Source organism: Engystomops pustulosus, chromosome 1 (assembly GCF_040894005.1).
Source record: "Engystomops pustulosus chromosome 1, aEngPut4.maternal, whole genome shotgun sequence".
NCBI lineage: Eukaryota > Metazoa > Chordata > Amphibia > Anura > Leptodactylidae > Engystomops > Engystomops pustulosus.
In genome coordinates this window covers 121782917-121800045 of record NC_092411.1, presented here as the reverse complement: position 1 = coordinate 121800045, position 17129 = coordinate 121782917, and the positions used below count along the sequence as shown (strand labels likewise).

At 41.9% G+C, this 17129-nt stretch overlaps 2 protein-coding genes across 3 annotated transcripts; both read right to left on the bottom strand.

Annotated features, from left to right (window-relative positions):
* Positions 1–351: 351 nt before the first annotated feature.
* Positions 352–16791, bottom strand: MLANA (melan-A). Of its 2 annotated transcripts, XM_072126525.1 has the most exons (5): positions 16686–16791; positions 14981–15091; positions 12496–12592; positions 10260–10364; positions 352–932 (listed from the first exon to the last, which is right to left on the bottom strand). In XM_072126525.1, exons 2-5 carry the CDS (start codon positions 15061–15063, stop codon positions 864–866), a joined length of 354 nt encoding a protein of 117 aa, XP_071982626.1. In that variant the 5' UTR covers positions 15064–15091; positions 16686–16791; the 3' UTR covers positions 352–863. The 2 variants fall into 2 exon arrangements, with proteins under 2 accessions (XP_071982626.1, XP_071982625.1); XM_072126524.1 differs by lacking the exon at positions 16686–16791 and having other exon boundaries at positions 14981–15146.
* On the bottom strand, positions 4483–7659 carry LOC140132851 (uncharacterized). Its single transcript, XM_072152151.1, has 2 exons — positions 6689–7659; positions 4483–5869 (listed from the first exon to the last, which is right to left on the bottom strand). Exons 1-2 carry the CDS (start codon positions 7647–7649, stop codon positions 4782–4784), a joined length of 2049 nt encoding a protein of 682 aa, XP_072008252.1. The 5' UTR covers positions 7650–7659; the 3' UTR covers positions 4483–4781.
* Positions 16792–17129: the final 338 nt, after the last annotated feature.

Below are 17129 nucleotides of genomic sequence, written 5' to 3'. Positions count from 1 at the left end.
AAAATGTGCTGATAAACCCTAACTCATAGGGCTTATACTCAAGGAGAAAAAAAAAAGAAAAAAAAAGTGTATTCACCTTCTGACGCACCATCCCCCCCCCCTCCCCCAGGTGGGCCTCTTCTATCCATCGGGGCCCTTGAATCAGCTCAGTGTCCCCGCGCGGTCCTTCGCAGGCACCATGATGTCAGCCACAAGCTTAGGTCTATGACTAAAGATCCAGCTAAGATCTGTTTGAACTGCTTCCAACTCATGCTGATTTTATGGTTTTCACTGATTAAGAAATAAAGGATTATCAGTTTCACAAAAGGGTGGCAGCGCAGACCATTTTATTGCTTCTAACAGTTCACAATAGGTGAAAAAGTGGATCTCCTTTGGGCCTTGCAATCTGGAAGGTGGGCCGAGCATCTACTTTATTATAAATACGCCTGCTGTGGACTGGAGTTTATTTGTGCAAATTTCACTAAAATTTTTGACTTTTTCCAGACGTTCACATCTGGATTTTTAAGATGAATCAGGCGCAACAATGCAAAACAGATGTAAAAGTCACAAAATTTGCCACAATTAGACTAAAAAGGACACAAAGAAGTTTGATAAAAGTTTGCAACAATTTCCAGCAATAATTGTATGCGCCATGCTTTTCATTTATATATTTATTTGAAAGTGTATCTGTGTGCAAATTTCAGAATATAAAGTCATTTTACAAACTGTTCCATAGTTGATGATTAAACCAATACACCCAGAGCCAAGCTTATGGTCTCCTTTTATAGTCAAGTGACGCAAAATTTAGCAAGATTTTTTGTGTACACATTTTATCAATACAGTTTAATCTGTGTCCACTCAAAGTGATGAGAAAGTTTGGGTTCTCATGGAGTGTAAGGTGGTGGCTGAGTATCTCCAGCAACCTTCTCATACGAAGGAGGCGCGCCAGGTACCTGTCATCAAAAGAAGGGGAAATTAGATTAGTATCCTCTATACCATAACTCTTTAGTCACCATTTCATTCCATGATAAGTATGGTCTGCATTTAAAAGGGAACTGGTCACCAGGGACCTCATTTTCACTGAAGACAGGATGCAAAAGCCTATTACACCTGCATTGCACATATGCCTTTCTGCTTTCTCCAAGCATTTTCATTACAATATAAGTGTGTTATAACTTACCTTGCACCCAGATAGAATACTATGTGTAGTCCCAGGGGTTGGGCTTTGTTTTGGATGCATTTAACCCCTTCACGCTCCGCGGCGGATATATCCGCCACGGAGCGCAGTGACTTAGCGCTCAGTGGCGGATATATCCGCCACGGCGCTTATGCCGGCTCGGCTCTGGATCAGAGCCGAACCGGCATCGGGAAACACGGGGTGCCGGCTGTAACTAATAGCCGGCACCCCAGTGTAACACCCGCGATCGGAGTTGTCTCCGATCGCGGGTGCTTAACCCTTTAGATGCCGCGGTCAGCGCGACCGCGGCATCTAACAAGCATCTGGGGTGTCTTTCCCCCACGATCGGCCCCCCCGAACCGTTTTCGGGGGGCGCCGATCGTTGCTATAGTAACTCTGGGGTCCGATCTGGACCCCAGAGTTACCTGCAAGAATTGCCAGTAAGATGGCGTCTGTGACGTCATCTTACTGGCACAGTGCCAGCCTATGCAAGTGTATAGGCTGACACTGATAATACTCTGCAATACATGAGTATTGCAGAATATTATCATGAAGAAGCAATCAGATGATTGCTTCTTCATGTCCCATGGTATAAAAGTAAAAAAGTAAAAAAAAAAGTTATTCAATAAAAAAATAAAGTCATAAATCACTAAAAATGCCCCAAACCCCCAAAACATATAAAGAGACATATAACTCAAAAAAAAAGTCTAAATCATAACACAAACCCCACATATATAGTATCACCGCGTTCGTAACAACCCGTAGAATAAAAGTAAATCATTATTGAACCCCCACGATAAACGCCGTAAAAAAAAACTGTTATAAACCCTCCAAAAATTATGATTTTTACCTTTTCAATCCCACAAAAAATGCTATAAAATGCGACCAAAAAACCATATGTACTTAGACATGATACTGGGGCAAAGTACAACATGTTCCGCAAAAAACAAGCCATCAACCAGCTCCGTAGCCAAAAACGTAACAAAGTTATGCCACTTGGAAGATGGCAATACAAAAATTATAGATTTTTCCCCACATTAGGGTTTTGTTTGACAAATTTAGTAAAACGTAAGAAAATATATTCATGTCTGGTATCCCCGTAATCGTATCAACCCATAGAATAAAGATAACAGGATTATTAGTCTATACGGTGAACACCAAAAAAAAAAAAGTCAAAAATCCAGTACAGAATTGATGCTTTTCTACTCCTGCCCTCAAAAAAAGTTCCTAAATTTTCAACAATAGGTGATACCAACCCCAAAATGGTAACAATGGAAAAAGCATCTCATCCCGCAAAAAAAATGCCGTCACATGGCCCCAATAACGAAAAAGCGAAAATTTTATAGCCTTCAAAAGGGGCCAATGAGGAAACTAAAATCCTGGCAGCTGCAGGGCTCTCCTTCCCTTCTGCGTCTCGCTGTGCGCCCATAAAACAAGTCACAGCCACATGTGGGGGGTCTTTGTACTCAGGAGAAATTGCAGAACAAATTGTATGGTGGGTTTTCTCTTTTTATATTTTGGAAATGTGTAAATTTTAGTGCTAAATGAACGTATAAGGGAACAGTATGACCATTCTAAATTTCACCTCCATTTTGATTCAATTACTATGAAGATCTCAAGGGGTTAACAATCTTCGTAAAAGCTGTTTCTGATAGCTTGAGGGGTGCAGATTTGAAAATGGGTAGATTATATAGGAGGTTTTGATGCTAAATGTGTAAAATTTCATTCAAAACTGTATTTATCCCCAAAATAGTCAATTCTGAAAATCCGGAAAAGCGCTATTCTATTTGTAAGCCGCGTGACATCAAAATAAATTATCCAGACATTTCAGAAATTATGAAAATGTAAAGTAGACAAATGGGAAATCTTATTCAGCAACTTATTTAGGTGGTACATCTATCTGCCTGGAAACGCAATGATTTAGAATTTCGAAAATGGCAAATTTTTCAAAAAATTTATCATATTTTCTTTTTTTTGTAAATAAACGCAAAACTTATCTGCCAAAATTTACCACTAAAATGAAGTACAACATGTGGGGAAAAAACAATCTCAGAATCGTTTTGATAAGTAACAGTGTTCAAAAGTTATAACCATATAAAGCGAAGCAAGTCAGAATCCAAAAAAATCGGGCTGAGCCTTAAGCTGTAAAATGGCTGCGTCCTTAAGGGGTTAAAAAAACAACACGTGACTTGTCTGTGCTGCAGACACCTCTGCTCTCGGTCCCCACCTTTGTGCTCTTTTATAGCTCCTCTCTCACACTCAGCTCACCAGGCTGTGTGATCTGTGAAGGAGCAGAAGGGAGGAGCTGTACAGGAGCACAAAGGTGAGGGCCAAGAGCACAGACAAGTCACATTTTTTTTTAAATGCAGCCAAACCATAGCCCAACCCCTAGGACTACACAGAGTATTCTGTCAGGGTGCAAGGCAAGTTATAACACACAATTATATTGTAATCCAAATGCTCAGAAATCAGAAGCATATTTGCAATGGGCTTCTGCAACCTGTCTTTAGTGAAAATTAGGTCCTTGGTGACAGGTTCCCTTTAGTTTGACTTTCAGAAGATGCTAAACCGTACACACAGTATGCCTCTATAGTACAATTTAAAATTATTCAGTCACCAGCTGTTACACCACTAAATTACCAGCCCCATCAGATAGGGTATAAACTATTCTTTCTAGCTTTCCCTGATATCTTCAGCTTCAGAACATTTTGCTCAAGACACTTCCGATATATCTCCCCCGAGTCTATGGCCGCTCTGCCATGCTGCAGAACCTTCTGATGCACATCAGCTGCTCACAACCTTATCATACAAAATCTCAGCTGCTGTATATACACTACAGGGGGGGGGTATGTAGTTAGTGAGGCAAAGGTGGTTGTGTCTGTAGGTGTGTTATAGCATAATGGCTAAAAAAAAAAAAAAAAAAAATTTACACAAGTTGCACATTTTTGGAGCAGAAAATCTACATCACAATACACTAGCATCAAAGAGAATGTGATTTGGAAAAAAGTAATAGTAGACTATGCATGTTTTTTCTGCACTGAAATTGCTGATTTATTTACTACACAGAGCATCAGGTTACTTTTCTTGTGCATGTATTTTTTTCTCTTACATTGAAGTCTATGGGAGAAGAAAAATCTGATTCAAAACTGCATAAAAGTGCCTTTTTGTGCAGAAATCCCTCAGTCTAAAGGGAAGGGGGGGGCAACATGCAGAAAATCTGAATACAAAAAAAAAAAAACTAGACAATTTGCCATGGGAAAAAAAAAAAAAAAACAAACACACACCTCACAAAAATATGGAATTAGACTTACCGGTAATTCGGTTTCCACTAGTGACCATGACGGCCCCCACCTGGAGGATGCTCCTATATCCTGTAGGGACAGGAAGCGCAAGAGATTAAAAGCTCCTCCCTAGCACCCAACACCAGTGTCTACCAAAGTACCACCCGGAAGGATGCAAGTGCAAGGAATTTCACATAGAACCATCTCCAAGAAGGAAGAAAGGGAGGGAAATAATGGGGGGCCGTCATGGTCACTAGTGGAAACCGAATTACCGGTAAGTCTAATTCCATATTTCCACCACGTTCCATGACGGCCCCCACCTGGAGACTTACCAGATTACCCCATTATTTGGGAGGGACCACCGCCTGCAGGATTTTCCTGCCGAATGCCAGGTCCTCCTGGGAGGCAATATCCAACCGATAGTGCTTTGCAAATGTCGAGGAACTTGACCACGTTGCTGCTCGGCATATTTGGTCCAGAGATGCACCCCTTTTTTCGGCCCAGGATGTCGCCATGGCCCTAGTGGAATGGGCTTTAATATCCCCCGGAAGGGAAGTGTTTGTGGTCTTGTAGCAGAGAGATATAGTGGATTTTATCCATCTGGCTAAGGTTGCCTTTGAGGCTTTCAACCCTCTATTCTTTCCCCCAAAGTTAACTAGTAAACTGGAATCTTTACACCACTCTTTTGTTGCTTCTAAGTAAAAGAGAACACATCTCCTAACATCTAAGGTTTGCCACTTCCTTTCCCGTTCAGATTTAGGATTAGCACAGAAGGAGGGAAGAATAATTTCCTGTTTACGGTGGAATTCAGACACAACTTTAGGGAGGAAGAGGGGATCTAGTTTGAGAATTATTTTGTCATCTAAGATATTTAAAAAGGGTTCTCTGCGAGAGAGGGCCTGGATTTCACCCAATCTGCGTGCTGTGGTAATTGCTATCAGGAAGATAGTTTTAAATGTGAGGATTTTTATGTTTGCAGAATCCAGAGGCTCAAAGGGGGGCTCTGTGAGAATATTCAGGACCAGAGAGAGATCCCAAGAAGGGACTGGGTTGTGTATACGTGGTTTAATACGGGAACAGCCCTTAATGAATCTCCTGATCCATCTGTGATCTGCTAAGGGAAGGTCAAAATATATACTTAAAGCCGAAATCTGGACCTTAAGGGTGCTTGGTTTAAGACCTAGAGAAAACCCGGCCTGTAAGAAATCTAAAATTTGGCCTAAGTTTGGATTTTCTGGAGAAGGAGGATAATCCCCACACCAAGTACAGAATTTTTTCCAGATCTTGGCATAAATAGCGTTAGTCACTGGTTTCCTGCTTGCTTGAATAGTGTCGATCACTCCGGTAGAAAGGCCTTTGGTCATTAGGTATGCCCTCTCAGGATCCAGGCCGTAAGCTTTAGATGTCGCACGTCCTGATGAAACAGTGGACCCTGTAGAAGAAGATCCTGACGATAAGGAAGATGAACAGGATTATCTATAGCTAGTTCCTGAATAACCGGGAACCAACTTCTTTTTGGCCAGAATGGAGCAATAAGGATTAATAATGCCCGTTCTGATCTTAGTTTCTGCAAGATTTTGGGAATTAGAGGTATGGGAGGGAAGGCATAGACTAACCCCGACCCCCATGTATGACTGAAGGCATCTAACCCCGTAGGAGAGCCCCTATGGTCTAAAGAAAAGTATTTAGGGGATTTATTATTTAGATAGGTTGCGAAAAGATCTAAGGTTGGGGTCCCCCAGATATGACAGATTTCCCCGAAAGTTTGTGGGTTTAAAGACCATTCATGAGGATCTAATGTAACCCGGCTTAAGAAGTCTGCTTCTATATTTTCTGTACCTTTGAGATGGATAGCTGAGAGGGATAGAAAGTGTGTTTCTGCCCACCTAAAAATTTGATGTGATAACTCAGACAAAGATTTAGACTTTGTGCCCCCTTGCCTGCGAAAATAAGCTACTGTAGTAGTGTTATCAGAGAGGATTCTTATGTGTTGATTTTTTATATGCAAGTGGCCCTTTTTGAATGTTTCTAGGACTGCCTTTAACTCCCGAAAGTTTGAGGACCTAGAACAAGTCTGGCTGTCCCACTGACCCTGAAAATAGTGGCCTGCCAACGCAGCCCCCCAACCTGACAGGCTTGCGTCTGTTTGAATTGTTAAGATTGGGTTTGGATTCCACCAAACTCCCTTCTTTAAGTTTATGGGACTCTTCCACCATGATAGTGAATGTTTGACTAAAAGGGGAATCTTTACCTTGTGGTCTAGATGTAGAGGGTTTTTGTCCCACACCCGGATAGTCCAAGCCTGCATAGTCCTTGTGTGGTTTTGAGCCCAAGACACGCACTGGATACAGGACGTCAGAAGGCCCAGAAGACTCAGAGCTGCTCGAATGCTGCACGACTCTTTCCTCTGGAAGAGACTTATGTTTTCCTTTATTTTTTGGATCTTTTCTAACGGTAGGAAAGAACTCTGCTTCACGGAATCTAGTTTTACCCCTAGAAATTTTTTCACCATCTCTGGTTTTAAATCTGATTTTTTCCTGTTTATGACCCAACCTAAGTCCTGGAGGAGACCTATGACTAACTGAAGGTGGGTCTTTAGGTCTGATTTGGTCTTTGCAACTAGAAGAAGGTCGTCTAGGTAAGGAACTATAATTATGCCCTTCAATCTTAGGTGGGCCACTACCTCTGCCATAATTTTTGTAAAAATACGGGGTGCCGAAGAGATCCCGAATGGTAGGGCTTTGAACTGAAAATGAAGTATTTTTCCCCCCGGGGAACGAACTGTGAATCTTAGGTATTTTTGGTGATCCTGGCAAATAGGGACGTGATAGTACGCGTCTTTTAGATCGATCGTACAAAGAAAATAATTTTTTCCTATCAAGGGGGTCGCTGACTTTATCGACTCCATCTTGAAGTGTTTGTACTTTATAAATTTGTTTAGTTTTTTTAGATTTATAATTAGACGGTAAGACCCATTGGGTTTTTTTATAAAAAAAAGAGGGGAATAAAATCCTTCCCCTTTTTCTATCTCCTGGACTGGAACAATCACATCCATCCGAAGCAATTGTTGGATGTTGGTCCAGAGATGGAGAGTTTGACTTTCTGGTAGATTTGGGTTCTGAAAATGTTGTGGGGGAATATGGAGAAATTCTACCCTGTAACCTGACTGGATGGTCTGGAGAATCCAAGGGTTTTGGCAGATTTTTTCCCATTCAGGCCTGAAATGGGAAAGTCTCCCCCCCACCTGTACGTCATTGTTTCCTCTGCTTGTGGTCGGGGTTAGAGAAAAACCCTCGACCTGCGCCTCCTTTTGTGTAGCTCCATCTACCTGTCTTTCCTTTGCCCCTAAAGGGAGGTTTCTCTTCCCTGGAGGAACGAAAGGGAAAGGGAAAGGAAGGTTTTTTAGGGGGAATTCTATTAATCGGAAACCCCTTTTTTCTGTCTGCAGCATTTTCTAGTATAGAATCTAATTCGCTGCCAAACAAAAATTCACCTTGGAATGGGATACCGCAGAGCATAGACTTAGATTTCGTATCCCCACCCCACTGTTTTAGCCAGAGAGATCTCCGGACAGAATTGGTTAAGGCCGCCTCTTTGGCCGAAAACCTTAAAGCTTCAGCAGAAGCATCTGCTAAAAAGGCTGTGGCAGATTTGAGGAGGGGTAAAGACTCTATAATGGAATCCCTAGAGGTTTTATTTACCAGGTGTGATTCCAATTCTGACAACCAAAAATATAAAGTCCTGGCGACAGAAGTGGAGGCAATGTTGGTCTTAATATTTAAAGAAGACGTCTCCCAAGCCCTTTTAAGTAAGGCATCAGATTTACGGTCAAGGGGGTCTTTTAATTGGGCACTATCTTCAAATGGGAGATCCGTCTTTTTTACTACTTTAGCCACTTGAATGTCGACTTTAGGTATTTCCTCCCATAAAGTATTGTCCTCAAATTGTAATCTATTTCGGAATTCTTTGGGGATAGAAATTCTTTTTTCTGGCTCCTTCCATTCAGATAACACTAAGTCTTTTAGTGTGTCAATTACAGGAAAGAAACTTTTCTTTCTGTATTTGAGTCCCCCAAAGAGATCACTCTGTACAGAGGTTGGTTCAGACACATCCTCTATTTCTAGTGTGTTTCTCAAGGCTTTTAATAAGCTGTCTAGATCCTCGGACGCAAACAAATACTTTGTGTGCCCCTGATCTTTTGAATGTCCCCCCTCTAGACTTTCTTCCGGTCTATCATCTAAAGAACAGGAAGGAAAATCTGAGTCTTGATCAGAAGAGGAAGACTGAACGTATCTAGGTTTTTTCCTAGGTGGTTCGGGTAAATGAGCAGCAATAGAGGAGGAAACTTCTTCCTTTATTGCGGACCTTATTTCGTCCATTAATGACGACCTTTCCTCTTTTAAAATTTTGGTCAGACAATCTGAACACAGGCTTTTCCTATAGTCCTCTGGTAATTTAGAACTACATAAGCCACATCTTTTAGAGGGTTTTTTAAGGGGTTTATCTCTCTCTCTCTGTTCTTTCTCTTTAGGTTCTTTCTGCTCTTTTCCCTAAGAGAAGCATACATGATAACAGTTAATAACAGGTATGAAATGTATGGTGAGAGAGAAGAGGACAGCCCAGGGCTTGTACTTACGGGTACCAGGACCTGGAACAGGTTGGATGCGTCATCAGCCATTTTGCTGGAAGCACCAGAGCCACCGACTAGGTTTTCCTTCCAGGAACGCTTAAATTTGATTTTTTCCCGCGTTCTGGAGAGGCTCGTCCCTCCTCCCCCTTCCGGTTCAAACCGGAAGCGATCGGGCTCCTGGACTGCGCATGCGTCCACGGAGCCGGCTTTCGGGTCCGCCCCCAATGACGCGACCCTGTCGCTCTGACGTGTATACCGGAAGTCGCGTCTGCGGCCGACTTCCGGTACGCGGCCATCCCGGACCACGCACACAAGCAGCACGTGCGCGCGCACGTAAACATCCTACCGGAGCCGGAACCCCTCACCGCCGAGGACCGATGCCCCTCACACACCGGTCCTCCAGCAGAGAAAAGGGCCCCAGCACAGGTACCGCTGCATGTCCCCCCCGCAACCACCCAGCATTGGTCTCCCGGGACCGTTGGTTGGGCTGGCAGAACGGGGGGCGGGGAGGAGGTACATTTTGGTGTTCCCCCCACTCGGTTGTGAGGCGGAACCATTAAAGTAAAAAGTAAAAAGAAAAGGTAAAAAGTAAAAAGTAAAAGAAATCTCGTGTCTCCCTAGGGAGACTCTCTTGCATCCTATATCCCGAAGGGACAGGAAGACACTGGTGTTGGGTGCTAGGGAGGAGCTTTTAATCTCTTGCGCTTCCTGTCCCTACAGGATATAGGAGCATCCTCCAGGTGGGGGCCGTCATGGAACGTGGTGGAAAAAAACTGTATTGGATGGCGTTTTCCTGCACGACAATCTGCAACGTGCCTAAACTGCCTAAACTCCTTAGCCTAAGGTAGCTCCTACACACACACACACACAATCTTGAAAAGGTTAAATTCCCAAATAGGTCTTTAACCCCACATCTCCAGATCAGTAGGACACAGAATCACAGCCCTGGTGTCTTGAAATATGAGATCCACACCCTTCTAATGAAGTTATGAATCCATCTGTTTTGGAGACCAGGATGGGGGCATGTGTAGGGATGCCCACTCTGGCCTCTGCAAGGGACTCATCCCAGGCAATAAATAGTGCTATTTCTAGTGTTGAAAGTCATATGAGGTGAGAAGCTAACTGAGTGGTCAGTTAGTTCAGTGGTATAAAAGGTTCATTTTAAAGAACAAAAACAATAGATTTAGTTTACCACGTTGTTCAGAGTGTTGTAATCTTGTAATGGGACTTTACATTCTCCTGTCTCGCGTGATGCGCCCATCATAGAGCGGATTGAGTTTGGACTAAATGGGTAGGTCTGGAAAAAAGAAACTTTTTAGTTCTCAATTTACTCTTTTTTCTTCCTTTATTATACACAACATTGGCATGGTTGTAGTTATTATTTAAGTAGCAGTGGTACATATAGTTGCCTCTTACTTAGATGAAAATATTCCAAACCACAGGTTTAGGGACTGAAACAGTTTTCTTTTTCAACTATTCAAAGCAGATGAAGAAAAAAAAAAATTACACATTGCTCCCCCCCCCCTTCTCTCTCCATCTCCATCTAGGATTTATGGTGGCAATCATCCTGCCTAAGCTCTAGTATCTTTGGGCAGATAGTTGGTGAATTAAAGGGGTTGTCCAACATTAGTAAAGATTTTACTGGGGGTTGAGAGTGAAAAAAAAAAACTAAAAAAAAAACCAACCCTATCAAAAAACCTATACTTTCCTCCATCAGCGCTCCCAAGGTCCTGAGCCAGAGACTGTTGCTTCCCTGTTTGTTTACAGCACTTCTGCTCTGACAACTTCTGTCAGCCTGGCACACCCACTGTCACTGGGACTGGAAACAGGTAGTCGTGCAAGGTGAGTGGCATTGTTGGAGCAGAGGTGCCATGGCCCTGTAAACAAACAGGTATGACAGTGACGGACAACGGTTAGGGACACCAGGAGTGCAGAGGGAGACAAGTATAGGTTTATTTTTTTCCCATAGCCCCCCTCCCCCAGTAAAGTTTTTATTCATATCGGACAACCCCTTTAAACTGTGCCATCTTTTTTCAATAGTGGATGCAATGACAGATTTACAACATTCAAGGTATGGTGTAGCAGCGCATAATGCAAGTCCTGCCCCTTCTGCTATGCCAATATATCTAGAGGCTCTGGCTTCATGATAGGTCCAGTGGCCAGTATACCATTCTACGCCAGGCTATAGCTAGTGCATAGGCAGTAGGAAAGAACACTCAGTGATGTGGCATAATGGGGATTGGTTGTAATACCTGGCTGTGCACCAGAAAATGTAAATATTTCAGGAAACTTGTGTACAAGCTCTGTAAATCTGCCCCAATGACCGCGTTCACTATAGAGGAGAGAACCCTTGCTTTGGCCCCCAATGGGTTTTAAAGGATTACTGCAAAACTCCATTAAAGGGATCCTTTCTGAGTCTTTGTATGGCAAAAACTGCTGGTAGCATTAGCTAGCAGTGCTAGACATATATAACTTTTGTAGGTGTCATTTGCAGTGGCATTTATATTCCAGGATTGTAGCTGAACCTTGGAGCACAAGGCGAGTCTAATCAAACTGTTATGTTCGTTGATCTCTGTATTCTATCTGCTCAACACTCCCTTCTGTAATATCCAAAATCTAATATTTTATAGCACCAAGCTGTTATAGGAAGATGTGGGACACTAAACTAAAAAGTGGTTTCTTTAACCAAATCACCTTGACATGTTCTCTTTAAAAAACAGTCAGTCAGTCTCTGCAGCTAACTGTCACCACTACCTGTTGGAGCAGCTCACAAGGATTTCATCCCAGCCTTTATCTAGTTAATTCATACATTAATGATTAAAATCATATTTCCTTTATTATCACCCTTGTTACCCCTCCCCTCATGTCTGTGTGTAATGTATAGTAAAGCATTGCTAGTGTCTGTGCTTTATCTGCTGACATGCTCTCCATCCTAATACACATGTGTGAGACAGACATCAGCTACACAAGTACCTGACATGTTCTGCTATATCATGGCTGCCTGGAGCGGTTGCATCTCTCCTATACACACACAGGCTGCAGGGGGCGCCAGCACCAGGGAGCACATGGAGGAGCCATACACCATTATACAGGCTGTCAGTCAAGCACTGGGGGTGTGGCTGTACCTCCCACTCATGAATAAGCCAGACAGCTTGAATATGATAAGGACTCATTGGACATTTCACAGGTAATTTGCATACAGCTTTAGGACCTCATTGCTCAAGTTTACAGGCATGTAGAGGGACAATGAAGGGATAGAGGCAATGCTTTCTATGGGCAGTTTATGAAAATATATTTAGTTTAGGGGGTTAATTTGCCTGACGGGTTCTCTTTAAAGGAAATCAGATCATAATAAATAATGTGTCGGCAAAGGTATATTATGAAGCAAACCTTATCTATACATTATGTCTCACATTAAATATTCTTACCCCAAATACTTTGTAGCCATTTCGCCGTTTGAAATACCAACATCCAATGATCATGACAAGGGCAGCTATGATGGCAAGAATGGCAATGCCAGCAGTCCTAGCAAAATATAAGGTAGAGCTTTCAATGTGTTTAATGTCAAAGTACCACCATAATGACAAATAGTATTTTCAGGTCACCTTGTTAATTGAAGCAAAAAAAAAAAAAAAAAAAGGAAAATAGGGGCAAGAATTTCAACTTAACAATTCTGTCAAGTCAACCTTTAGAAATGGATTCAATGAAGATCATGAAATACTGTAGTTAAATTTTGATACAGATTATACTTTAACAGTATGATTCTATCGTCAACATTAAAGACCAAGAAGGACATTTACTTCTGTCAGTGTCATACATTCCACTCATACTATTCCTGGTGGTGGTTTACGGGTGATAAAATTCGGAATATGGGTCACCTCTTAATGGTCCAAGCAATCTAAGCCTCTATCCAAGAAGTCACCTTCACGATATACAGATGTAGCAAACTGGACAGTTAATATTTACAGTAAAAGGAGTATTGTTTATGAAGGGTCCCCCTAGATATCACTTTGCTCGGGGCCCTTAGGACAGTTGTTGGCGTTGTGTGAATAAACCCTTAGAGCTTTTTCACAGTTAATGACCACAGACTGTAGAATCCAGCGTCATAGGCTGACCACATGGAAGGAATCCTGTCGATCTAAAATGCAAGGAAACCCTGCTTCATTGCAGTGCCAATACTGTAGTCCATTACATTCCAGTTTTGCTGTATAATAGGGGGAGCAAGAACTCTAAGGCTATATTCACACTGCCGTTGCCCGCCCGTACCGTACCGTAGCGGGCAACGGCAGTGCACGGGGAGAGGAGGAGGAGGTGAGCGCAGCTCACCCCCGCCCCTCTCCATAGGAAGTAATGGCGCACGGCGCCGTATTACGGTAAAAGATAGGACAGGTCCTATCTTTTTCCGCGTACGGAGCCGCACGTGTGCTGCACCGTACCGCTCCCGTAGGGCGCCGTGCGCCCATTGCCGTCTATGGAGGACGTATATCGGCCCTATATACGTCGGCCGTATATACGTCCTCCATACGGCAGTGTGAATGTAGCCTAAGGCCGGCGGCACACGTGGCATTTTGAACCCGTTTTTGGGCCATTTAAGCAGTCCGGTTTTACCAATTTTCTTAATTAAAACAGGTAAAAAATGCATGCGTTTTTCACGGACTGCTTAAAAATGGTCCAAAAACGGGTTCAAAGCGCCACGTGTGCCCGCCGGCCTGACTCCTAGATTTATATGATGCAATGAATGAGGTGTGTAGTCTGATCAAATGTCAAGACAAAGTACTGAGGCATTCACACCAGGGTCTTGGGTTTTCAACAGCAACAATTTTTGCAGCCATTATTAGCTTTAACTATGCTGCTCCCCTATACCAGCCAAATAGGGCCCAAGAGTTTTAGGATACATTTATGAAACACCATTGCCAACACTGTTAATTGGCTGGTACAAAGACAGTTATCTTATGACCCGAAGTCATATTGTACAGCAATTTGGCAGCAGAGAACAGCCAGTTTCAGTCGCAATTTTCCTCTGTGCCCAAAGTTAAATTCTGCATCTACTGTAGTGATTGACATGCTGCATAATGTTTAACCTGCAGTGTAGTTCATTTTATGCTGCTAGCAATGCAAATTGCTGCAGGTTAGGAGCGGTCACATGTTGTGTTTTTAAACAGCTGAAGTGCAGATTTGCCTACAGGTACTGGGGAGTCACTCACTAGTGGACCACAGGGAACCAGCTATGCATTTCCAGCCCAAGTACTTAAAAAAAAAACAAAAAAAAAAACACACCACACACTGAACTTCTGTATCCATTACCAAGGGTAAAATGGCCCAAAAACACCATGTGTGCAGCTGGCCTAAAGATTATTCTACATTGGTGCTTTTACTTCCCTAGTGAACTTATATAATTTTATAAATGCACAGGTTTGTAAAATGCAATGTAAACATGATGCTAACATGCGTCAACATGTGGATTTTGTTAACGCATGCATTAACATTGCTTTTTCTAAATGCAAATGTTATCAGTAATGTAACTAGGCACATCACCGCTCCTCAGCTGTAGTAATGAGTTTCAAAACGCAACGTGTGACTGCGCCCTGTGTCTAACACTTCGCTTTTAATTAGTTACTATTTTATCATCTGGTTTTTAGGTTCTTATTTTTACATTTATTGAAAGAAAACAGAGGTGCAATGCAAGGAGTGCAAAAAGGAGTTACAAAAATAATGCAGCAGCCTGCCTTATTATTTTCATTAAAATGACAAAAGTGAGTTCAATGAATATGAACAGACACCATTACAAAATGCATTAAAAATGTTATAAACAGAACTAAAGGAGGGCAGTAAGCTAACACCCATTTGTGTATTCATACATCAGCAGCATTTTCCCAAAACACTGACTATTTAGACAAAAGCAATTCCACTTACTCTTCAGCACTGAGCCCCAAGTGTGGCCGACCCCTGCTAGCACTGTATGCTCCTAGTGCACGAGATGAATCTGGACGAGGCATTCTCCAAGGTTCACAGAACCAGCTTTTACTAAAGAGAAAAAAAGAATTGTTTAAAATCATCACTGCAGTTTTGAATAACATCTATGAACTACCTTCAAGAACATACCTAAATACCCTCCCAGCTATCCAATTAGTAACTGAGAGGAACATTAACCCCTTCATTAACCTGCAATGTGCTAAGTATAGGAAGGTGCATTCCCACATTCAGATTTTCTGGTGCAGTTTTTGATATCCAAACAAGGAGTGGAGTAAAATAAAAAAAAGAGGGAGGTGATATTCACACCTGCTTTTGGTTTCATAAAGGCCGCGGTCACACGTACCGCTAGGTGCCCATCATAACGCAACGCTAGCGCACAGGGGGAGGTCCTCGGCCCGAACGCACATGCGTTTCCAGGGAAACGCATGCGATTGTTAAGCCGATTGCATGCGTTTCTCTGGAAACTTATGTGCGTTCGGGCCGAGGACCTCCCCCTGTGCGCTAGCGCCACGTTATGAACGGACGCCTAGCGGTACGTGTGACCGTGGCCAAACTGCACCAGAAAACCTGAACACGGAAACACATCCTCAGGGCGCATTCACGCGATGCGTTATGTTGCTTTTTTATGTGTTTTTGACGCATTCCAAAGGCTCCAACCTTGATCACATGAAGTAACATTGCGTTTCCATTGCATTTGCTAAAATTTGCTAGATTTGCCTAATTACATCACTATTTACATGTGTTAACGCTATGTGTTAACAGTAATGTAATTAGGCAAATCACCTCATCTCAGCTGTTGTAATGCGTTTTAAAACGCAATGAAAACCCAACCAAAGCGCAATGTGTGAACGATTAATTATACTCAAATAGAAAATTCTTTGTGTCTTCTACTATATCTTTTTCATGTGTTTCCACTAAATGTACATGAACATGTATGCATTGTACATTAGTACTTAAATATCCATATTATTCAGCTACATGCTGAACAAATGAGAATATAACTAGTCAGGAAGATTACTCAATGAATCTCTTGTATTCTATGCTCAGTTGTAAAGACTTGAGGTTGCATGGTAAATCTAAATAAAAACAATAAAATTAGATTAGCTGCACAAGTTCTTAACATGCAATATGTGTAACTGGTATTATCTTAATTTGACATAAAACTGCCATAGGCAGAAAGAGGTTACCCATATCCGGATAGTAAATGTGATAATTTAAAACGTCATTTTTATTATTCAAAAATATAAAATGACACTAGCATTGCTCCTGAGTGCTCAACTGAGAAGTGTTTAAAAATCTCAGATTAGCACTCAGTAGCAATGCTACTGTCATTTTATATTTTTGAATAATAAAAGTGATGTTTTAAATGATCACATTTGCTGTCGGGATACGGGTAACCTCTTTCTGCCTATGGCAGTTTTGTGTCAAATCTAGTTAAAACTCCCTGCTGTGAAATTAGGTCCAGTTATTTGTAAAATATGTGGTAATATCTTAATGACCTAATGACCAAATTACTTTATTGGTAAAATCTGCAGTTAAAAAATATTTGAAGTTGCCTCAAAGTTCATGAGGCTTTAAGATTATTCATCAAGCATAAAAAAGAATCAAATTTTAAAGGAAAATAGAGGCATGAGCTTAGACTTACCTCTTGCAGTAGATATTTGTTTCTGGTCACAGATACTGCTTTCCTCTCTTAATCTTTTCACTTTGAATCTTGTGACGGTCATGTGTTGAACTCTGAAAAAAACCTTTTGATATGTTTAATGAGCGTGAAAGCTGAATCTGTCCATTCCTTCTAAATGCCCTCTAGATATGCAATTCTCCTAAATATCTACTATATATGAAATAAAATATCTATAATATACAACTTTATGTTAGTTCTATGCTATTTCTGTAGTGTACTTTTGGCAAATATACAGATAATTTTTCAGATGCATACACTGCTTTGCCCATACAAATTCTTAAGCAAACATTTGGCAAAATGGTGCCCTTATTGCACAATGGTGGTGGTGGTGGAGGATTTATCAAGCACTGGTGTATCATGTGCCAATGCTTGTTGCTATCCCGAATCCCTTTGGTAGCACTGGAT